The sequence below is a fragment of the Ammospiza caudacuta genome, chromosome 1 (genome assembly GCF_027887145.1).
Source record: "Ammospiza caudacuta isolate bAmmCau1 chromosome 1, bAmmCau1.pri, whole genome shotgun sequence".
NCBI classification, from domain to species: Eukaryota; Metazoa; Chordata; class Aves; order Passeriformes; family Passerellidae; genus Ammospiza; species Ammospiza caudacuta.
This window is the reverse complement of record NC_080593.1, coordinates 128,030,964-128,055,969: the sequence shown is the minus strand read 5'-3', so window position 1 is coordinate 128,055,969 and position 25,006 is coordinate 128,030,964. Positions and strand designations below refer to the sequence as shown.

At 37.5% G+C, this 25,006-nt stretch overlaps 1 protein-coding gene across 2 annotated transcripts; it reads right to left on the bottom strand.

The window, feature by feature from the left end:
* Positions 1-702: 702 nt before the first annotated feature.
* EIF3E (eukaryotic translation initiation factor 3 subunit E) lies at positions 703-23,574 on the bottom strand. 2 transcript variants are annotated; one of them, XM_058808797.1, is made up of 14 exons: positions 23,451-23,555; positions 21,617-21,731; positions 19,527-19,577; positions 18,540-18,657; positions 15,746-15,788; positions 15,169-15,273; positions 13,163-13,288; positions 11,600-11,724; positions 10,751-10,877; positions 8,697-8,798; positions 7,937-8,046; positions 2,474-2,576; positions 1,888-2,022; positions 703-868 (listed from the first exon to the last, which is right to left on the bottom strand). In XM_058808797.1, the coding sequence occupies exons 1-14, from the start codon at positions 23,538-23,540 to the stop codon at positions 830-832; spliced, it is 1,389 nt and encodes a 462-aa protein (XP_058664780.1). In that variant the 5' UTR covers positions 23,541-23,555; the 3' UTR covers positions 703-829. The 2 variants fall into 2 exon arrangements, with proteins under 2 accessions (XP_058664780.1, XP_058664786.1); XM_058808803.1 differs by lacking the exon at positions 19,527-19,577 and having other exon boundaries at positions 23,451-23,574.
* Between the last annotated feature and the right edge of the window lie 1,432 nt (positions 23,575-25,006).

Here is a 25,006-nt window from a genome sequence, read left to right as displayed (position 1 = left end):
GCATATTCTGCAGTGCAAAGGTACTAAGGAAATCCAGGCAAGTGTCAAACAGTAGTTGAAAACCCCAGAAATTTACAAAGCCCCTCCAAAATCCAATTGTTGAACTAGAGTTTTTTGGCTCTCTTATATTTGCATCATTTATCTTAAGAACTTCAAATTTCAGAATGAAAGTTTTAAACCATATGCAGCTCACTTGTCAGGCCTTTTGTAATCCTCCCTCTCGACCAAAAATATTCCAGAAAGTTTACAACACAGGGCAAGATTAAAAATGTGATTTCAAACAGGAAAAATTCTGAAGCATGAACACAAGTAGTCTAGCCAAATTATTCTACATGTAGATTACGTTATGTTTCACAGAAGATACTGGCTGCAAGTGCCTTTGTTCTTCCATGCTTCTCCCTGTAACAAAAAAAACATGGAAGCACAGAAGATTTTGGCTTGATCACATGTTCAAACATGGTCTATCTGTTCCACACACATCTAATTTTTTTAACATGCAATGTTTGCAATAGGTAAGAAAAATCTCTAAATCCCTGCTTCCAAACTCGGCCCAGAGAGCAAAAGCATCCTTTGGTACAAACAGACCTAACACAACTGACATCCTAAATTTTGGAAAATGTGATCAAAAATGCTGTAGAATACTATTATGTTAAGAAGTCCTTATAAAACAGAGGAATCTATTTAAATTAAACACACACAGACTGATAAAAGTAGCCAATTTTATTCAGATAACATAAGCACTAACACATAATTACTTTTCTCAAAAAGGTTACGTATTTATGTGCTTTTTTAGTCAAATAAACAGATTTGTCCCCACTGTAGAAGTGTTTCAATAGAATCCAGAGTCTTGAGTAGCCCAGTTGGGTGCCTAAAAAATGAATAAAGATTAAAAGAAATTACTATATTACTTAGTACTTACTGAAATGTATAACACATTAATTTAAACAGTGGGAATGTTGCTAATAATGAAGGATACCCTATAAGATTAAAGCCAAGTGTTCACATACCAGACACACATACTGTAATTGAGTTGTACAGCTAGAGTCCTCCAAGCTAGTAGTTTCAAAAGGGAGAAATTCTGGAAGATCCCAATATAAATATAGGAATAATTTCTCAGCTATATTTTTAAAAGAAAGCAACGATACACAAGTTTCACAAAACTTCCCATTAACAGAATAAAATAGTGTACCACTGCCTGTCCAACTTCCACCAGTATTTCAGCCAAGCACTGAGGAAGCACAATAAAACTTATAATGTTTAAGCTCTTTTACTGTATAGCTTGTTCTGATTTTTGTTTGTTTTAAAGATGTATGGCTGGGCCTCAGAGCCATCCCCATTAGAGTGCTGTTCTGCCTCAGAGAGCGTCTCATATTGTAATATGGAGGGAAGCAAAACCAGATGATCTAGCCTACTTTCTTATTTTCACTGGTTCTACTTAAACCTTTCAATGACAACTACATTTTCTAGAATTTCGCTTAACAGATTTAACAGTTAGGGTTTTGCACAATTCTCCCTTCTCCTTTCAATACCACATCTGCATCGACAATACTTCTGAGTACAACTCACTTGGAAAAGTATTATAACTACTTTCATAAGTGTCAGACTTCATAATCTGCCCTTTCCTAGTGGTGAAGGAGACCATTTAAAAGAAGCAGAGCAGCAAATGACAGAAACAGTTATGCAACAGAATAAAATCTAATGATGAAGAGAAAGGCTAAAAGAAAGCAAGAACCACTGTGTTTGTGGTCACTATGTCTTTTCCAACATAATTCCTAGTATTAGAAGTAGGAATAGGCACACCTGGTGAATTAAGGCATAGGTTAAGAATTATACTTAAAATTATCTCTTAAAAAGGCAAGAATTCAGAAAAACAAAACTTATACTGACCTCAGATCTACCACTCTGATTCAGTTTCTTCTCAATGTTCATAGCCAGCATTTGACTACGAAAAGACAAGCTTTTGGTCTTCTCAATCACTTGTTGATAAGGTGAGACTGCATTGTTGCCCATGACTACATGGCCCTAAAACCCAGCAAAGACGGAACAAATTTAACAATTGCTCAGCATGCAAGGATCTTTAATGTACTACTCTGCTTTCAGAACTTTCACAGGTCTTACAGACAAGCACAAAACACAATAAATGAAATCCACAACAGTTTATCCCAGAACAGAAAGTTTTGATTTCTATTGTTTTTCTTTGCCCATGAAGTAAAAGAAATTTAATGAAAAACCCAACAAACTCACTTGGATCCATCTGGCTTTAAAATGAAAGAGAGCAGGTTTAGATTAGATTACTATGAGGGTGGAACAGAAAAACTGTGGGTGCTGCATCCCTGGAAGTGGTCAAGGCCAGGCTGGATGAGGCTCCGAGAAACCTGGTACAGTGGGAGGTGTCCCTGCAGGGGGGCTGTAACTAGACCGTCTTTAGGGTCCTTCAACAAAAAGCACTCCATGATTCAATGTGCAATCTTACCAGCTTGGAATCCAGTTTGGCATCCAATCGTGCATTCCGGATCAGATTGACAATCCATCTTTCTGCTTCTTCAGGAGTCATATTCAGCTTATCTGCCAACATACTAAAAGATAAACCACTTATTAAATGGCAAATTAAAATCTCTGATGTTGGTAAACATAACAAGAGACTATGGAATACAAGTCAAACCAACACAAAATACAGCACAGTCCAAGATTCAATAAATACTGCATAGCTGGGAAGCTTACTTTAATTGGACTGAAATGACTTAAAAATTACATACAGGCTCTCCTGCCCATCTCCACCTCCACTGCAAATAAGAAATTCATATCCCAAAGTGTATACTTACTCATTCTGAACTACACCACACTGCTTTTAAATCTTGACCTGCACAGTTTTCCTATGTTCCTATTAAACCTTGTCTACACAAACATTCTTGGAAAAACTGTCATTTAATTAATTTCACTATTAACATAAAACCACCACCACTATTAAAAAAAAAAAGTCAACTGAACTCCTTTTATTCTTATTTAAATGCAATCAGCAGTCAAGAATGTATAGATTACCTAGTAGAAAAAATACGTTTAATAAGAAAATTTCTCTCCAAAGTTCAGGAACAAGACCCATGAAACAGAGCTTGGTATAGAAGATATGACAGATGCACTATGTTAGAACTTCTTGCAACTTCAAGGAAGGAAGGTGGGGGAAAACAGGGAAAGGAAAACTCTTAATCGAACAAACACTCTTGTCCAGGAATAATTCCTCCTAATAGTGCTTCCTGTGGCTTTCCAGCTAACTCCTCCAGCTTCCTGCTGGCAGTTGGCTCACACAGGGCATTAGTAACGCTCATTCTTCCATCAGCTTGCAGACTAAGGTAACAAACATGAGGTAAAGGCTACAGGCATGACTAAAAAGCCAGCTGACTACAGTGAGTTGCACAAGAGGTCAATTTGTCACCATTTTACAGAATCTTGCCTAAACATCTTTTTCTCCACCTGAAAAAGTGATTTTTTTCTTGATGATTATTTGCATCAAGTAACTACTTTACAACATCTACCTGACTGGACTTCTACATACACTTCTTTATACAGTTGTCTCTCCTATATGCTCTTGATCTCTTACCTTTGTCTCAACTATAAAGGCAAATTCCATTTTTTCTACAGATAAACATGAAGTGAATAGAAAAAAAAAAACCCAAAGTAACTTAAAATACTGAACTTACACAGACTCACTTCAGCAAAATAAGAACACAAATGGGTAACAAGTGTTTGAACTTGGCAAAGTAAGGGGAAGTACAACCCAAACCCAGTTGCTACTGTTCCAGTAGACCTTTTAATCTGAGTTTGAATGAGCAATTATAAAGGCAGAAGAGAGCAGAAGACATCAGGCATGGAAATTTTTGTGGAATTATCAGTCACCTGGACAGAACATGAGACGCTTCAATACAAAAAAAGTACAATAATTTTATTACCCCCAATCAGTGATGTTAAGCATTTGACTTGAAACTAAAGACATTTTAAACTGCAAGTACAAGGGGGTGAGTATAATTCTCACATTTCTCTTTTAAAAGCCTTAGTAAGATTTAGATAAAGTAAATTCCCTTCCAGATGACCACAAGAAAGGCTACTGCCACCACACTGGAGATTAAGCAACCCAGCTTTGGGATTACAGTGTGGAACCTCCATTGATGCAGACAGGAGGATTTACTTGTGGATTCCTGACTAAGCAGCATAATGGAATACTGCTGTGGGACCTGCTCAGAGCTGCAACTGGGTTCACAGGAGATCAAACCAGATCACTTCCCATCTACAGCACCTATAATTTCCTTTTTCCTTAACACAGTTCACGTGTAATTAGAGAGTAAGAGGGCATATATGTCTAGAGAATCATTCCAAGCCATAAACTATGAAGTATTTTGCATTTGTTACTAGCAAATAATTTTACCTTTTTTTATTATATCTACATTTTCCTACTAGCTCAGCTGCTTGATAAGTGGATTTTTTTCAACTAAAAAGTGTTTTGGAACAAACATACAAAACATATGTAGCAACACAACAGAAGTAACACTACAAAAGTATTATTTTCTTGCACACGTATTTGGAAAACTTGAAAATCAGAGAATAAAAATGACAGAATAAAAAGGATGTAAAATCTGTTTTATCCCATCTTGTAGCTTTGAGACTTACACAATGTTTAAATTTTAGTATAAACTGATGTTATTAGGTAGCAAGTATCTTGCACTGAATAAGGAATAAATTTATTAAAAACCTAGAACTTTAACACATCCTGGACACAAGAGATGACCTTCCTCTAGTACTTGGGGCAATTGGATTCCCTTTTAAGAGTCTCCTTGCAGCCTACATTGAAGCTGCCAGGACCACCCAAAGTGCATGGATGTATAACATAGAGGTATTTCCCTGGTAAACTAACACACATGACCAAAAAATATTCTCTATCTTTCCAGAGCAAAAAGCACAGAAGATCTATCCTGATTACAATTCTGTAACAAACACCACTATTCTCCTATCACAGTTAGAACATATTTAAAACTCTTGAGATACAAAATACAGCTTAGCCTCATTCAAGTTTGACAGCTAAAGTAATAGTGACACATTTAGATTTACAAATACATATTAACATCACTGATATTAAGAAAAGGATGCAACACAATCTGTATTATAGGTTACCACTGTTTATAAAGATTCCTGATATAATTCAATAAAAATGAAGTCAATTATAATGAAATACTATTAAAATTTAAAGAATGGTCTACCGTATCAAGTTAGAGTTAATTCCAAATGGCAGACTTTTAAATAATTTCTGTCCCCTAGTTATAGAAGGAAATTCACTTATTTGGATCATGCTAGGGCTAGTGTTCCTTAAGTTTCATTTACTTAAAAGGCAAGCTGAATTCCCCACATGCTCATATATGAACAAGCCCATCTTATATAGTTTTCATGTATGTGCAGTACAAAAGAAGAATGAAGCATATTCAGCTCTCCAATTAAACACAAGTATATCAAACTAACTAAAACAGAATTAGCATCATCTATTACTTCTGATAAACATGGTATTTCAAACAGCAAACCAATCACAGGGTTATTTAGGATGTGCGAACTTTGAGTTGCAACTGATAAAACAAATATAAAGAAGTTTCCTACTGCTTTCAAAACCATTCTGAATAGCTAAGCAGTACTCATCAAGCACTGTGCTACAATCACTTCGTTTTTTGCTCCAGGATTAGCAGTGGAAATCACTTGTGAACAAGAAAATGCAAGAACTACAAGAACTACGTCTCAGCCCAACATTCATTTCAACTGGCTAATTTCCTCAAAAGCAATTCAAATACACTAAGAAATAATTATGTACCTAATTTCATCAGCTCAAATATAATCATTGTTACAGCTTGCAAAGAAATTTAAGGCTGATATCCATCATTAAACACACAATGACCTACTGAGAACCACCTCATTACTGATGACTGATTCCATGTGCAATTAACTTAGGTGCATGTGGTAGAAATGTCCATGTCACACTGAGATAAATGTCTCAACTCCGAATCTATCACTTGCCTCAGAACACATTATAATACTTATAAAGGACACTGCTACCTATATTTAGGAATTACACATAACAAGGACAGCCAACTACATTTTTTATCATACCTAAAGTTGAAATATCATACACAGCACAAAAAATATGAACTATAAGTAATAAAAACAAAATAAATGGCAATTACCTACCACAAAATTTGATAGAGCTTGCAATTTTTGCCATAATGAATTATTGGTATGTTGCACACAGTTTATCAATATCTTCCGATACGAGACTTGAAAAATTCTTAACATAAACACTGCAGTGTGTTTGCTCATTGACTGGAGTCAGGTGAGAGAGACTTCTTAGAAAGCCATCTAGTCTCTAGTTAAAAAAGCTTAAACATCTAATTTCATTGAGAACTTGTGCTTGAAGATGTGCAGTATTCACACCACAAAAAAGATTTCTAAGAAAGAGCAGGATACCATTGGGTTTTATATTCCCCAGAAACCCAACTTTTAAGACCACTATATATATGGGGTTTTCCTTCTTTCCAAATACTTATTCAAGCCCCCTTTATGCCTAACCATGCAGTACTTCTGCTTTAAGTGATTTTAGACAAAGCATTAGCCCTCTTATAAGAACAAATATTAAGCATGGAAAAGCTCTGCTCACAGAATGCAGTTCCATTTCCTATTAGGACTGTATGCTTAAACCCAATACACTAGAGCTGACTAAAATGCTCAAATTCACTGTTTCCCTTCGACATCAAAGTCACTATTTTAAGCTGATAGAAAGGATAAAAAGTTTTCCAGAGGCAATGAAGACAAACATCAGCCAGTGACTAAAGATTAAAAGTATTAAGAATCAGTCCTTTTTCCAACTATACCTATTCATAAAAAAAAGCAATCCTTCGAAGAAGTTTGCAGTATTAAGACAATTTTCCCTCAAATCCTTTCCTTTGAAATCAGGCAGTGTTAAATCCTTTTCTCAGAGGACTAGATGCACTTATTTGTTCTGGATACAAGCTAGTAAGAAGACTGCATTGAACTTGATCAATTCAACAGCCTTCATTTCTCCTGTCTCAAAGATCTCTGCAGTGCTCTCTACCAGTGAGATTTTTATAGCATTCAGAGTTTTTCACTTCCTCCTTTTTAATTTAAGGATGTGGAAATAAGGGAAATGTGGGCAAAGGCCAAGTGGAAAAAGATCTCAAGCATACATAATATATTCTCATTTAGTTTTTTTTTAAATATATATATATAAAAGGCATCAAACCTGATTCATTTGAAAAGCCTGCATTTATAAAATAAATCTGAATAACCAACAGACATATTTGCTAATAACAATTCTTACAGCTGAATCACTTTGTGTCACAGGGAATTAAATCCATTGTTTTCTATTTAAGTAACGAAAAAGGCAATGTGATTCAATAAATTTCAAAGAACATATCTATAAGACACACATGGGTATCTGTATCTACCAAATAAAAATAAATTAAGGCAGTTATTGTATTTGCAGTTTGTATTTACTTAATATTAACACTCTATCTCAACATGTGGAATTGAGGCCCAAATGAGGTATTTCCACCAGGACTTTGGTGACACTGGGTATGAAAGTTCCCATTAAACTCAGCAGAGATCCCACTTAAAATCACAGCAGTTGTAGCTTGAAAGTACTGCTTGTCTGGGGGGACTAGGGGTGGTAGAGAAGGGTTGTTTTGAAGTTAAACACAATAATTAAATTCTGAAGTATAATTATAATTCAAGTACATCACATTAGAGCTATAAAACTAGAAAGAATACTATGCAAATGAGATTCCAGTTAGGATTTCACCTGACAACTGAATACTTCCTGAAGTTTGCACTGTCTGTCAAACTGCCCTCCATGACTGATTTTCTGAACTGCGGAATGAAGACATTCTCTTACCCAATGCTGATGCACTGATGGATGCGACAGAAAGTCTCAAATATAAAGAGACGGGCATTCTCAATGAAGTCCTCAAGGCACGCCACTAAGAAGAAATCATTCACAAGCACCTGCACGTGTCAGCAGAAAGGGAACAAGGAGCAAACATGTGAGTAGAAAGGTAATGGTAGACACTGCCAGTAAATAATGCCACTAACTACGAACAGCTCACAGTATACCTAAAAACATTATTGCTATGTTCAAAGATGTGGCAAAAAAGCTATAGATGAACAATATTTTTCATTGTTTCATTGTTCAGCATCTTACTAAATTTAAATTGCATGCTAACATGATCACTGAGGTCTGGCTCAAGAAGAGAGTAAGGTCAAGGTCAAACTCCACTGCTGCCCTAACTACTAAAGATACTTTCAACACAAAATTTGACTCCCCGCTCATCTTTCACAACAAAAGGCAAATCTGAGCTTTTCTTCAAGCATTTCTCAGAGTTTAAGCTCAGCCAAATGCATGATTACCTATTTGCTTCTTCTTCTAGAACTTCTTAAATATAACATTATTACAACATTAAAGCTATATTCTTAACAGTAAGTCACATGTGTTACAAAATGAGTTGTCATAAAACCCAATACCACCCAACCACGAATTTATCAGAAAACATTGGCAATGTAATCAAAGACCACCTCAAAGAAATTAGCAGTCCATTGTGAATTTTAGAGGTCTTTACTTAAAGGAAAAGGAGTCTTAAAAATATTTTAAGTCTTACTGTTTCACACTCTCTCAGCTTCTTCTGTGCTCCATCAAAATCGAAGTTAACGTACAAGCATTCCACAAACTCTGTGATAGGGTCCCTGTATGTGTAGGACTCCTATAAAAAATTGGGAACAACATCAGAAATCAAGGCCATGTGGTCACTCATGCATTCCTTAGAGTCTTAAAAAAAATTAATAGTGGAAACAAGCCCATGTATCACCTTAAAAAAAAGCCAAACTTCCAAATTCCTGTTATAAAAGCTACATAAATATGCTTCCTCCCAATAGTCTGGTAAAACAACCAGAGGTGTAGTTTCACCTTCAGCATTTAATGCTGCAATCTTTGGGCTACGAAACTGTCAAGAGATTAGAGCTGTCTCGGTATCAAACCTCCAAATTTCATAAAGATGGAATAGTCTTCCTAAATCCTAATTTCAAAGATGACTCCAACATCAAATCCTTCATACTTGAAACTGAATGATAATTCGATTTTCATACACAACATAGCTAACAAAAATGCTACTTTCTATACACTAATTACTTCGGTATTACAGAAGTTACTCAACTTTCTCAATTACCAGGGAGAGAGACTGCTACATCTATATACAATTGTGTAAATTCAAGTGTAACAAACTTCCCTTTAAGTGTTTCTTATGCATATTATAAAACAGCTTAAATCAGTATGTATCAGTATCCGCTTTAGCATACAGTAAAATCAACAGATTTAGGGAATTCCTAAGAGATATTTTTCTTTCTGGATCAGTTATTTTTTCCTTCTCCAAAGAACTGTACTTACAATCTCATTATTTAGATTTAAAATTCAGTTCTATACATGTTTTTCACATCAAAATTGCACTTGTTAACCATTATTTGCAAAATGGTTTTATAACGAGCGTGTCTCAATTTCAATAAACAAACTGCATACCTATCAGTTCAATACTTGCAAAGATGTTGCAAGTTTAAACAATCTTTTACTGCTACTAAAGCAGCACCACGAGTTATTTCAAATCTATAACACCTCTACCACATCATCATTTAATATCATGAATCATACAGAGTTAGAGCAGTACTAAGAAATATGACAGGCAATTTCAAAACCAAAAGCCCAATTTGGTATTTTCAAAAGGAATTCTCTAATGGTGTGCAAGATTAAACAAAAGCAAGAAGTTGTAACATGTTACTTGAAGTATTAGAAATTCATCTTCTATTAAAAACTCAATGTCACAATCAGATTTTAGATAAAGATAAAAGCTGAGTCACAAGACTTAACACTGATTTATTGCTTATGGTGCCTTTTGTGAGCACTAACGCTTAAAAACAGATTAAGTTGTAGCTAAAATGTGATCTTTGCATTGACTGTGCTTTGCACACGTAGTTTCCCAAATGCTTGAAGTGGTTAAAACTGACTACTAGCCTATAATAACTGTACTGTCATATTTATATATATACACACAGAGATACAATATTTATTACTCACAACATTATCAAGTATTTGAAGTGCATTGGTTTGTATACAAGTTGTTTGGTGATTTCAGATAAAAATCCAGGCCTTAAACCCCTGTTGATTGCTACCAAGCAACTCTTTTATTGCTTTTCTCTGTATCTGTCATCCTCATGTCACTGTGACAACAGAACCATTTTCACGAGAATGCATGTGAATTTAAATCAACACACACAATTCAGTGATTTTGAAATGTAAGAAAGAACTCTTATTCATACAACAATTTACTGTACAGATAGTTGAAAAAGAATCAGATCCAAAGCCATTTCACATCTCACTGAATTTTCAGCATTTAGTGACACAGAAAGTAAGAACGGCATGCATACTTTACTGCATGTAGGTGCACATGCAGTAGACATGTACATGAAAGGAGAAAAAAGTTATTCCATCCTCCCAACTGACTGATACGCACTTTGATTCAGTAAAAACTTTCACTGACAAAAAACAAGTATTAAAATACCTCAAATACTAACACAGATAGTATTATAACCTTCTTCTATTACTAGAAGGTTATAATGAAGTCTTCTTAAAAAACAGGCAAAAAATATCAGAAACTGCAGTCCTTACCTGCTGAATAACCTTGACTAGATCTTTCAGCACTTGTCTACGTTTACGAACATCCTTATTTGTTATGACTGCAGTAGTCAAATATCTGAGGATATGTGGGCACATGGTCTGAATTGCATTGAGATACCTAGAAAGAAAAAAACATATGTAAGATTCAGAACTCAAAGGTATACTGAGGTTTGCTGATGACACTAAAATGAGAGGAGCTCTCAACTCCTCAAAGGCAGAGAGGCCCTGCAGAGAGAGCCTGACAAAGTCATCAGAGGGCCGGACAATCACCAACTGTATTAAGCATAACAAGGGCAAGTGTCAGATTCTGCATATGGAACAGGGCAGCTCTGGATCTATGTACAGACTGGGGAATCAGAGGCTGGAGAGCAGAAAGGGATCTGGGGCTCCTGGTCAACAACAAGCTGAATGTGAATCACAGTGTGTCCTGGCAGGCAGGAGGGCCAACTGTGTCTTGGTGGACATCAGGCACAGAATCACCAGATGGGCAAGGGAGGGAATTGTCCTGCTCTGTTCTGCACTGGGGCAGCCTCATCTGGGTATTGGTTGTAGTTTTGGGTGCCACAACATGAGAAAAGTATCAAGCTATCAGAGAGCATTCAAAGCAACAAAGAATGCTAGATCTACATGTAAGTCAATCCTCTCACAAATAAATACAGTGTTTCAATATTCATTTTTAGTCTGGGATTTCCCAAGAATCTTTTGAAATAGCTATCTACAATCAGAATAGAATAGAACAATACCTTCACCCTGCAGCCCTAAGCTCAGCAAGCTTGCATATTTATCACTTGCCTTCAATTTCATTTGAAGACCCACCCCAGATGGTACAACACAACTTACTGTGGTTGATATAGAAAAAGGTCAATGATGTTGTCTCTCCCTTTAGGATGATTAAAAAACACGAACAAAGACCAGTGGATGAGCCATGTTCTTTGCTGAAGAGACTGCAGTGGAGAGCTGACAGACTAGGAGGAAACATAACATTGGTTCAAGTCAAACACAGCACAAAGTTTGCTTGAATACTAACCCATGGAAACCTGTAATTGCCCAAAATTTTGTGATTTTGCATCAGCTCTTTATAACTGTCATCACTGTCAGGCTGAGTTTGACCTCCAGCTTTTTTGTCATCTCAATGATAAATCTACTGAAAATTATAAGCAAGATGATTTTCCCAATATTATAGTCAAAACTGCTTTCTGAATTTGCATTTTTATGGTAAGAGCAGACATTTTAGCTCTCCAAGACCACCACACCAACCTAAGTTACTTCCCTTCTTAATTCTGAATTCCTTGTATTCCCTCCTCAGATGTGATCTGAGTAACTACTTAACTTTTTCACCTTTTCTGTTTTACTTCCTTTCTAAATCCTCACAAGACTTCTTTTGCCATAAACCCTCCGACAATGATAAAACTTTACAATCCCTTTCAGCCAAAAAAAAAGTAATTATCTTTATTTAAACCTGCTGATAACAGACAAACAAGGGTTCAGCTCCAAGTACCTGTATTAGCTCCAAATTTCAACAGCACTTCAAACAGACTGCAAAACAACATATTGAGGATGAACTGACATGACAAGTAACCCTCCCTCTGAAGAGCATGACAACAAACTGCTCTGATTCAATCCTAAAAACCTCTTGGGAGTGTAATAAACGAGTCAAGTAGTCTATTATAACCATACAGAATCATAAAGACAACAAAATTACAGAAGAAATTTTTTAAACACTAATTATCTGCTACATAGACAAGGAACGACTGGGGGACAGAAAAAACTGTTTTCTCAAGACTCTGGTTCAGGAAAGTGAAACTTTCACATCTCTTCTGACATGGCCAGTGAAGCTCCATATGCAAAGAGGAAGACTGAGAGGTCCCTAATCTCATCAGTTGCTCTGAATTAGTACTGCAGCCCCACTCACTCCTTAAGTTCGTGGTACTCATCTGAACTCAGAATAGCTTTGTTAAGAAAGGTGGATTAGCTGAATACTGTTTCCAAATATAAGCTGATTGCAGTATCTATCAAAAGCACTGTCTTCATCAGATAAAATGGTTTATTTACATGCATTCTAATCCTTCCAGAAGATGAATAGTACAAGTATCTGAAATTTAAACAGCAGTTTCACACAATGATACCTCGGCCTCAAACACATCCTTAAGACTTTTCTGTTTATTGTAAATATATTTGAAAATACAGATGAGAACCTAAGGTGTTAAGAAGCAAGCAATTTGAAAAAGAATGTTTCTTTATTTTTTCACTAGCATCCTTTGACTTTCTCACTGCCAATAAGAAAGTATCAAGTGAAAACATGGTCATCTACTCTTAAATAAGACTGCAAGTGATTTATAATAAAACTTGAGTACTAACACCTCTAACCTCTCACCTTGCTAAGATGTCCAAGAACTTACTTACATTATTATCTATTGTCTCCTTTAGTCTTGTGAGATCTTCCATGGCTGCATCCCAATTCTGCATCAGGATTTCAGATGCCAGTTTTCCCCAAAGGGAACTCAAAGCATTTCTGTCTGTTGCTGGAACCTATGTTCAACAATAGCAACAAAGTCACACTCTTAGTATTTTAAATTACTGCAAAAAATTATTATTTACTTTTAAAATTACAAACAGTATTTTCTGGCAGTATTTTTCATTTACAAGATACCAATTTTGCATAGTCCTAACTCTTCAGATTAAGCAGGGATTTCTTCCAGAGAAACAGTTTAGACATGGGAAAAAAACCAAACCAGTAGTAAAATTTCTTAAACAGAAACTAGGAAATCCTGTCAAAAAAAGACAGATCCATGCTGCTGCTAATAAAACAAGGTTATTACTAGGCAGGTTCCTAAAGAACTCCTAATAGTAGATAACCACCTTCAAAAAGCTAGCATTCCAAACTCTTCCTGCTAATGCCTTGTCCAGAACTGTACTCATTACAGCAATGTCCAGTGGAACTGCAACTTGGCAGCACTGAACCTGCTCCCTGGAAAGGTAGCTCTGAGGTCAAGCTGTGTTAGTTTTACACAGGAATGAGTTGCACTATGCCATTCACAATGTCAAATTCTGCTCTTAGACTGGTTACAATAGTTCTTTCACAGACTATGTTTCATCACACAGGGCTTTGAAACAAATCTTCTCCCATCAGAATCAGTAGCACAAGTTTTACACTAAGCTATTATCAGCACAAAAATCAGTACTCCATTTTTTGAGGTTACTGACATACAAGAACATAATGCTATGCCCAGAAAAAAGGCATGAAGAATTAAGGACAGTTGCCCACAAACCTACTTCCCCTGTTGGCACATAAAAAGAACCTGTACCACTGAAAGTCACCTTTAGCATCAAAATTTAGACTTATAATTCAACTCATTCATACTTTAGGCCCCGTTCTTTTGATTAAAGATACATTTCCCAATTTCTCTTCTTTAATTACAGTCATTTACAGAAATTTTTGTGGTTTACTCTAACAGTATTTCAGAGAGTTAAGATTACCTTTAGATGGGAATACAAACTAGCAAGGAAGAGCATCAAGGTATGAACCACTACATGTTTTCAACAATCACTACACAAATGTATGAGATTTACTGCTCACAAGTCAGTATCTTCCAGGCAACCCAGGTGCCAGTTTAGTAGATAGTGAGCTGAGAAGGTTCACATGCTCTGTGCTGGTTCCAAATCCCTTAATTAGAGGTAGCTGTTCACAATAACTGCTTTTAGGTACCACAGCTGTTCCAGCTCCATTATCAGGATTTTCGAGCAGTTACTCTGAATTTCCATTTGTTAGTAAAGCAGCACATTCACTGACCACCAACAATAAATTTACTGTGCTGGGATTCTTACAAGGCATCAAATCTTTATTCTCAAAATTCACTCCCACCAGTACCAAATAATATGAATTACAACAAGATGAAAAGAGTTGCTTCAGAGACAAGGGATCTGGTTCTACATTTATCATATGAGCTGTCTACATTTCATAGGGAGATGACTTATACTCTTAAATCCATCACAGAATTCAAGAGAGGACAGACAGATCAGAGTTCAGATAAGGAGCTGGCAGTTCCCCATTACCAGTAATTACATTCAACCCACCTGCAAGCTTTTCACTGCTGTTGACTACATCTCTGCACAAAATCAAGTATTCTTAAAAACAAGTATTCACTTCATTGTATTATATAATTAAATGTTACAAGACATACAAATTCAAAGAACAATTCTACTTGAAAATAATGGAATTGCTGAATCATAGTGATGATTATTAACCATTACTGTAAACTTTGGCATACAGTAATGACCTCAAAAAGCTATAAAGTATTATATGCCAAGAATGATATAGACAATTTACTGGTTTAAGTATTTCACTGAAAATAACACCAAATAAACAAACCAAAAACTAAACCCCAAACCAACAACCAATCAAAACTTACCAGAACCCTGAAGAAGTAGAGATATTCTGCAGCTCCTGAGTAGTTACCACATTCATACTGGAATTTTGCATACCTGTAGAGTGTATCTAGGTACTCCTGCCTAAACTGAAAAGGAATAAAATAAAAGCTTTTACTCCCTAGGAAAAAAAAAAACATGCTGTCACAAGCTGATTTTAATGGTAGAGTAAGATTTGAAATCTGTAGCTTTTCAAAAGACATTGTACATAGGAAAAGACAATAGAAAACTATTATATTCTCAATCCATGCCATGGAATGAATGTTTATACCAATACCAGAAAAAGGTGAAATCTTGCTTAACAAAGTAAAGCACATCTAAGTTACCAAGTTACCTTAGTTATCTAAGTTACTAAGCCAGCATTAATTTTAAGCTCTTTTTTTGTTATAAAAATTAAAAGTTCAAAGACTTAAATATGTTAGCATTAGGAATTCTACCTACTAGCTACACTGACAGGAGACAGGACAAAATGCTAGGCCATGCTTGGTCAAAACACTGTCAGCTGTGAGGGAGTTTGGGTGGACATCCACAGAACTGAATTCCAGCAGCTACAACACTTACCCCGTGCTTCTCAGCTAAATAGTCAAACAGCATCCGACCATCTCTATAAGAAAAGGACAGAAAGCACTGCTTTTACACAATAAATTGGTAGCCACCATGCAACACCACACAATGCAACACAATTTTAAAGGTAAAAACAACAAAGTGAGCATGAATTTGATGTAAAATTCTTCCACTTGTTCAAAAGCAGCTGCAGTCATCTATTACTGGTGTCATGCAGTTTCAAAATCTTAAAATTATTCAAATTTTAAGTAATGAATGCCACCTGCAATAATAACTACAGTTAGGAAAAAGTGGAAAGTTGTTTTAAATTTGATAGCATCCTTAGCTTTCATATGAAAGTTAAATTCTGAATTATAGCTCTTCCCACTCTCATGTTCCAATTTCAAAGCAATTACTCTAGACAACCTTGATTTTAACAAATGGGGAAAAAAATGGCAAAGACTAAAGTAAATAGAAATAGAACTTATCCTGTTAGCACTGAGACAGAGTGGGTCACAAGAATATCTCTACCACAGCCAATATGAGCAGAATACAGAGCCATAAATCATAATCATACTACTAAGTTCTTAACTTCTATATTCATGTGATCACATCTCTGAAGACTGTTTTTTATTTAACATTAATACTAAAAGAACAAGCATTATTACCCATATCAAAGAGAAGCCTCCAGGAGGCAAGCTGTAAATTCCCTGAGACAAAGACACAGTAAAAATGGTATGAGAGAAAATATTTTCCCATTTACTCTGAAACCAACCGACTGCAAAGATTTGAGTTTGTTTAATTGAACTTCTAGTACAAGATTCTACAGAGAAATGGCAAATTGCCAAGTGAGCCAAGAATGACCATCCTCAATCATACCTCTGAAAGCAATTAAATAATCTCATGGATTTGCTACAGTAAAACATACTTTGAGGATGAGGAATACTGACGATCACTCTCAGTAATTTTTAAGTCAATGTCCTCCAACAGTTGCTTAGAGTAGTGAAATGTTTTGATTTATTCTTTAAAGAACTTCTACCTGCAAATCTCCTTTACTCTTTATCTGACAGAGCTGGATATTCCAAATAGTGCCATCATGGAGCAAAAGTCATGATCTAAAGTCCCAACAATATGCAGCTATCTGAATTTGATACAGTTTTAAAATCACCAGCAGAAATTCCCAAAAGAATCAAAACTTGTTTCTACTATCTACAGCACACTACTCAGGTCTAGACAGATGGGACATATTTCAGCCAATTCTATCAATTACTATCTAACCCAAATAATCTGGATCAGAACTACTCCTGCACCAATAACCAAAACCAGAACTTATGAGCTGTGAAGTTTCCAGACACTTTACAAACACAAATCCCATACCAGTTCTAAATCAAAACTTGCTGCAGATGAGTAGTAGGGCTAATATTCTATAGCATTAGACATATGCATTTATATAGCATTACATATACAGCATTCAATAAATGCATTTATTGAATCTATTGTCTCTCTTGCTCCCAAACAAGGCATTTCCAATTTGAAGTCCATACTATTGACCAACTTTTGCAAATCAAAATCAAGTAACAGCATACTCCCCACGAAATGCTGCTTTTTTACTAACATTTTTCTAGGCTAATTATTATTAAAAAAACTGGCTAAAAGCAAAGCAAGAATTGGACAAGACCTCTGTATATTCTATTAGATTTGAACAGTTTTAAGAGAGGCTCAATTGCCACAGTAACTGAGACGTTCACTTTCAAAGCTGCATCACAGGTATATTCATACAGAAGATTTCTGCAAACTAGAAAGAAGAGTTTGTACATTCAATACTTTTCTAAAAAATTCCAGAAGCAATGTTACAGTCTTCCTACTGTTACAGCATCAGTGGATGCACAAAGCTTGCCAACAATAAACCCAAGTACAGGCTTCACCTTCAAATTCAAGTTAAGCCATAGGTTCTCTGTCTGATACATTATGCTCTATTTAAATTTTAGGGCAGGTAAGGCTAAAGAAGGAAGGGATCCAATTATTATTCCAGTTTGCCAGACACATTTACAACAGCAGTAACAGTGACTCCTATCTAAAGGAAACAAGGAGTAATTTATGCCAAACAAATACCTGCCCACCTCTCTGCTGAAGGTGGAGTTACTCCTCAGTGACTACAGCTGAATTCTTTCCTACAGAGCCCAATTCAAGTTTAACCATGGTGAAACTCTGATAGATCTTAGACACAATGTGCAGACAAACTCATTCTACTTAAATTACTTCGCATAAGAAAATTAAAAAAAAAAAAACTGGATGCATCTTAAGCAGACTTGAGCACAACCTTACACCAAAACTTGGAATTGTTTGGGGGTGGAGAGAGTAAGTGGGAAAAGGATAGAAAACCCTGAAGAAATATGTGCTCTGAGGATGAAAGGATGGTCATCCATCAGGCCTCCCAGACTAATATGACACTCCATAACCTTTTCTGGAAGAAAATATTAACTGTTTCAGCCTCTTTTCCCTCAAAAAACATAAACCAAATCAAAGCCAAACAGAAATTAACCTGCGATTGGACTGCACTGGATGATGACTGTCACTTGTAACAAGCTGATTCACAAACATTAAAAACAACAGATGTCTTTTGCACAACAGGGAAAAGCACTGAAAAGAGCAAACTGTGTCCAGCAATTTCAGCTACCTGACCACAAGCACTACTTAAATACTGTATGAAAATAAAAATGTCTTTCTTGCAGTTACTACACAGAATGCACTCCCAGCATCAACACTTGAGAGGTACCAACAAGCCATCCTGACAAATTATATTAGACATTACCTAGTGGACTGCATTTGCCTCGTAGTCTCTGGATCCTCAAACATCTTGACAATAGGTTCTGTTTCAGCTTGAAGCTGCTTCAGCTGTGCAACAACAGTTGTTCTCTTCTCACGCAAAGCTGAGCACAAACAAAAAGACTTGAATAGAATGCTTTAAGCTTTTACATGAACCAGCCTGTAATTACATGGTGCTGACACTTGAATGCATCTTCCCAATTCCTACCTCACCTGTCCTCTCAGTCAAGCCTCAAACCCAGCTGTGTATAACAATTCTGTAACTTAGTAAAAACTCCTAACATTTGCTTTTTTTCCTCCTGAGTAGAGGCCACCAGAGAGCAGGTACAGCTGGAGCAGTCTGTATTAGACAAGGTCTCTTCAGGCTTCCATTAAGGGAGAAACAGCCTTTAACTAAGTTCACTTATTCCAAATAAACTTGCAAAAAAAGTAAACAATCCAGTGATACCACAAAGATTGATTTTCTTCTGACTGATGATCAGGTTCTGAAAAAACATTTAGAGCATACTTAACTAAAAATTGACAGGAAAAACTTCCAAGCAGCTCAAACTGCAAAATTACCATTTTGAACATTCTGTGCTTAATGGAAACATTAAGTCCTTTATGAAAAGCTGTTAGGAAATTCAACTAAAAGTTTTAGGGTGATTATTTTACACAGACCCCAAATTCCTCACCAAGTGCAAGTAATGCAATAAAATGAAGACTTAAAATTTAGAAAAGTGTACATGTTTAAAAAAAAGAAAAATCACCCTGACTTTGGCTATGTGAAACACATGGGATCAGAGAAGCCAAGACAAAACCCCAGGAGATAAATGCAGGAAACTGTGAAAGTGAGCCACACACCAGAACACTTAATGCCACGGTGAACAGAGTCAAATTTCTTTCATGATTTGACTACACAGATATTTGAACAGGACATCCAAGGTGGCTAACACCATAATGGTGACCCAATCTAAATATGAGAACAACTTGCCTGACAGGAAGTGTTCCAATAAGGAGAAATTATCTCCACCTGCAGCTGACTCTTGAGATTATAAAAGAGGAAGAAAAAACAGATGAAAGAAAAACATTCAGTTGACTTACTAAGAATACGAAAATGTTTTCCTGCGACATCTCCTGGGTGTGTAATTGTAAGTTGATCTCATGGAAGACAAGACAAAAGCAACTATAAATCGTGCAGGGACATTTCTAATTATAACTGTGTAAGTGAACTTAGTTTTAAGTACTTTAAACAGGGAAGTCTTAGAAAAGGATAGGGCAAACTTCTAACGATGCCAGTGATTCCACAAGTAAGAACGACCTGTCCATGCACACATTGTGACAAGCACTGCTACAACAAGATGACACCAGAAAGATCTCAGAAGTGAAGGCCTTGGCATAGGAAGCTGTGCAAGCAAGCACCCTGAACAATGTGTGAAAGAACCAGCTCTGCTTATGTTAACTGAATAAAAGCCACACATCAAACAAAAGTAAGTCATTATTAAAAAAAAAAAAAGCCAAAAAAAATCCCAAAAAAGCCTGCCAAAATGATGAGGTAAAATCCTAAGAGATGTAGTGTTTTTTTTATAGTATTTTCAAACAAGTGTGAAAATTTCTGATATTTCATGAAGGCAGAGCTCTCCAAGGGAGAAAATTCATTCAACTTTCTTGCAGCTGTGACCTTATGAAGTTATACTCTGACACAATCTGCTTAAGTAACTGGCTATGATGAGAATTCTGAAGACACTTGGAGTAGTTACTTTGTGGAAGTCTGCTAGAATTGCTGTTCTTGTCTTGCCTACTTCTAGAGTATTTTACTCCTTAATTACTACTGCTAACAGTAATATTCAACAGTTTAAAAAGGCTGAAGCAGGGAAAGAAAGAGGAATACCTACTCAGCATTGAGATTTTTATAGCCTTGATGCAGCCTGACTTTTTTAATCAGTAGAACTGTTAAGTAACCTAAAGGTGAAGCTATTATTACAACTGTTTCTGAGATGACAGAAGTGAAGCCCCCTGGTTCTCACTACATGCCACAGTACACATGCCCACAGCAATGCCCACCTAATGCCAGCACAGACTCAGCCAGAACACTGACTCCCATGTCCATCAGCCTATCAATTCTCCTCTTCCAAAGAGAAGAGTGGCCATCTCTGCAGCTTCAAGAGCCTGAAAAGAGTGAGACCCAGAGGAAGAAAGCAACAGCACCCAAGTCTCTTCCTCCTAAGATGCAGGCAAAAAAGACTGTCATCCCAATAGCTAAGAAAAAGGTGAGGAATTCACCAACATGAAAAACAGATGGAGAGATAGGAAGGCAATGGATATTGAAAGACTAGGTCAGGAACAAAATGAAACACACAACCCATAAAAAAAAAGAACTGGGAAAAACTGTTAAAATCAAAACATGCCTGAAGAATGGAAATTAGACAAAGCTAGATAACCTGTTTTCTCCCCATTCCCAAATGCTCCTCAAGATGATAGAAATTTAAGTAGTAAACAGAGAAGTTATCAAAATCATGGATAAAATAGTAAAAGATCACATTCATTATAATCTTAAATTTATTTTCTCCTAGAGAAGCAGCAATTCTTATATTGCCAAAATTGAGGAAAACACAGGAAGAGTTCGAGGAAAAATCTCTCTCAAACTCTAAAAATCAGCCACAGTCAGACAAATTAATGGAATTACTTAGAATGCAACTCTAGTCTTGACACACTGGATGCTTTAAAGAAAAAGTCACCAAATAACACCAAATCATTATGCAGGTGTTTAATCTGAGAGATGAAAAGCTACTACATCTCCATCAGTTGCAGTGCAACACCTTTAAAGTGCTTGAAATTACCAAACCAGCACTGAAATATTCAAAGAGGTCACTCAAAGGTGAAGTTCCTGACAGACCAACAAACCCAAACTTCCCAGGATTAGGGATAGGGCATTCTGTTTTTCTCAGTATTGCACACCCTTGGGTAATGCTGAAGTTAAACAGCACTCCAGTTTTTGTACACAACAAGCAAATACCACTAGTTATTTATTATGCTAGACAGAAAAGTTGAAAAACAAGATTTACATTTAAATGAGCAGCTTACCATGAGGAATTTCATCAGAATAAAGATTTTTGTACACATCCATAGCAAAATCCACCATGTTGGTATCACTAAGGAGATCCAGTTTTCCTTGGAGCAGCTCTTTTTCATTGTATATCTGAAACAGGAATTATTAACAGATTCATCTGAATAGTGCTGAAGTTTCAATTCATATTATGTATTACTTTTGTGACACAGTTTATGGACTTCTGTACAACTGAATTGTTTTAAATATCAAATCTCACTGCCCTACCATTAAGAGTACTAACTATAAAGCCTCTCTGCATTTTCAGTCTTGACAAAATATCAAATATTTCCTGCTATCTATGGAAGCAGGTACTTCAAAAGTTAATTAGAAGTTAAGTAACTATTACTAGTCTCTTAACATAAACAGTAATTCCTATTGCAAAATTACACGCATATTTAAAAAATTAAAGAACCTTAATCATACTTTTCTTTTAAAGTACTGAATACTTTCCACAAAATAAAATGCTGAACAGTGAGGACTAGTTAAATTATTTAAAGTGGATTTCGAAGAGATGCACAGGATTAAACTCACAATTTAATTGTAGGGCAGATTAATCTAAAATATGTTGCTAAGTCTATAGCATAAAAACAAGTTTAGAGCAGCTATGTAATTGAATGTGTACTTTTAAACTTTGCAAATTGTTTTTTAGAGTTCCATATTCCATAATTTATCAGAGAGTTGCAAACTGCTGTTAGATGTTGAAGATGTAGGCAAGGGCCAAATCCAGTACATTCCTCAAAAAACATATTTGCACAAGAGCCAAATTGCAACTCACCATACCACATTTGTGCACATCTCAGACACAGAATCTGTTGAAGTTTAATTCAGCTCTGAACATTGCATTGCTCAAAACTAACACCACAAAATTAATTGTTTAATTAACTTCAGCTGATACAAAAATGCTAATGTACAAATGCCCCCAAGATGAGAGGCATTAAGCAAACTCCACATGCTACACATGACAGCTGGCTAGGTCAAACTGCTTCAATGCAAGCATGGTTTAACAGTTCCTATCTAAAGGCTAAAATAACACGTACTTTAAATTCAAAACTTACATAACTTTACACATTTCGCTCCCATTTTAAAATAGTTTGTACTCATTAGTTTAGTCGAAAGTATCTGAAGTATTCATCTGAGGTATCTCCAGCATTACTATTCTCTTTGCAGCAATATAACTTATAAATATACAGAGGAAGACCAACAAAGGATAACTCCAGAAGGGATTTATATTTGTTTCCAACACAAACTCGTGATGACACGGGTTTCAAATTAAAATTAGTTAGTATCATTGGCGTAACCGCACAGACGGCCCAGAGCTCCGGCTGCGGGACGGCCCGAGCACCAAAAGCTGGGGGCCACCGAGGGTGTCCCACGCCGCGGGGCTGCGGCTGCAAGGGAGAGCTTTGACTTCTCCTTTCTCCAAAGAGAGGCGAGGGAAAGACACCACGCCAAATCGGAAGGAGAAAGCGCAGCAAGTCCGCGCTGCCTCGCAAGCGAGGGGCCGCGGAGCTTCGCGGCGTGATCACGGAGCGGCTCCCTCAGGCCTCCTCTCGGCCCTGCTCCCGTCCCTGCCCGGGCAGCCCCACACGCTTGGCCCTGGACTCACGCAGCACAGGAGCCCTGAACTGCTCCCTACGGAGGCTCCGAATGCCCCACGGGCCGCGCCCGGCCCGCGCAGCGCCCAGGCCCGCGGGAGGAAGCCCCGGCCGCGGCACACCAGGCACACGGGAAGCACCGGCAGCTGGCAGCAAGGCCTACCACCTTCCCGCTCCCACAGCCGGCTTCCCCACCCTTAGGAGAGACACGCACCTCCTTGACAGAGAGGAATTCCAGCAGCGGGAAGACCAAGTGCCGGTCCAAGAAGTGCGCGATCCGGGTGGTCAGGTCGTACTCCGCCATCTTGGAGCCGGGAGAGAGGAAAGGCAGAGGCGCGACGCGGCTCTTGGGGACGCTGCGCCTGCGCGGCCCCGCCCCCAGCGGCGGGGAGTCGGCGTCTGCGCACTGCGCGGGCCCCGGCCAGCGGCCAGGGAAGGGGCAATGGCCGCGTCCTCCCCTCCCGTTCCCCTCCCGTTCCCTCCCCGCCCCGGCGCCCGGGCCGCTCTGGGAGCGCTCCGAGTGCGGCTCCGGGGCCGCTCCGAGCGCGCGGTGTGGCGGCTGCGCTTGCGTGGGGTGAAGGCGCTGATGGAGCGCGTGAGCAAATGCTGGGCGACACTTTGGGCACCCTGGGGCACAGTGGGATTTCGGAGGGGTGAACGTCTCCCGAAAGCAGCTGTGAGCTGTGAGTGCAGCCCCCACACCTTGTGCGATGTGTGTGAGCTTGACTTGGTCTCGGTCTAATCTGGTAGTGAGAATCTGAAAAGGAGCCTAAGCTGTCCTTGGCACCCAGTGAAATGTTTGTTAAGGGTTGATCCATGTTGGCCATGTTTCCAAGCGCTTCCTGGGGAGGCTGTGCCAAATGAGATGGAAAAAGGCTGGGGAGCTGCTGGACAATGGCTTACACAGGGAAATCCAAGCAAGTGCAGAAATGTATTTGCTAAGTTCAGCAGCAGAAATGGAAGAATCAGTAATACTGCTGATAGCTTGCTTATAGCTTCCTTATGGCCATTGTTAAGAAGCATTGGCACTGGCTGCCCAGGGAAGTGCTTGAGTCTCATCCCTGAAGGTATTTAGAAAATGTCTGGATGTGGAACTTAGGGACATGGTTTAATGGTGGACTGGATCATAGAGGTCTTTTCCAATTTAAATGATTCTGTGATTCACCATGTTAACTCACCAGAAAGATAAAAGGTTTCTTTTCCTGTCACACTTTGTAAGTTTTCTAGTGATTTTTGTCAGGACACACAGTTGAGTTCAGTAAGTCAAGCCTCATCTCTTCTCATAAAGCATGACTAAAACCTTTGTCATTAGGAAACTTTTCCTTTCATGAGCAGAGGCATAATAATTTGTTTAGTGATTCACATAACTACAGACTATGTCTACGGTAGCTACAATAGCTGTTCGTGTGGAATAGCAACTTAGTATAGTTGTAGTACAGGTTAATTTTAGACTTGGATGGTTTGTTTTAAATGTAAATGAGAGGTAAGGAATAAGAGAGTCATAACACTTACTAAGCCATTATTCAGGCAGCTAGTGATGTTCTCCCCACCTTAACAGAAAGATGTAAAGGCTATAGAATTAAGGATGTGACAGGCTGGTTTTTAGAGGTAAGACTTCATTGTACCTTAATGATACCCTGTAAGGGAAAAAAAGTATGCACTATGAATGAAGTAATTCTTCATGTGACACTGAATTTTTAACACTTCCATGTAAGTCTGTGATATGTATAATTTTGTATTAATAATACTCTTCTAAGACCATCATCTGTA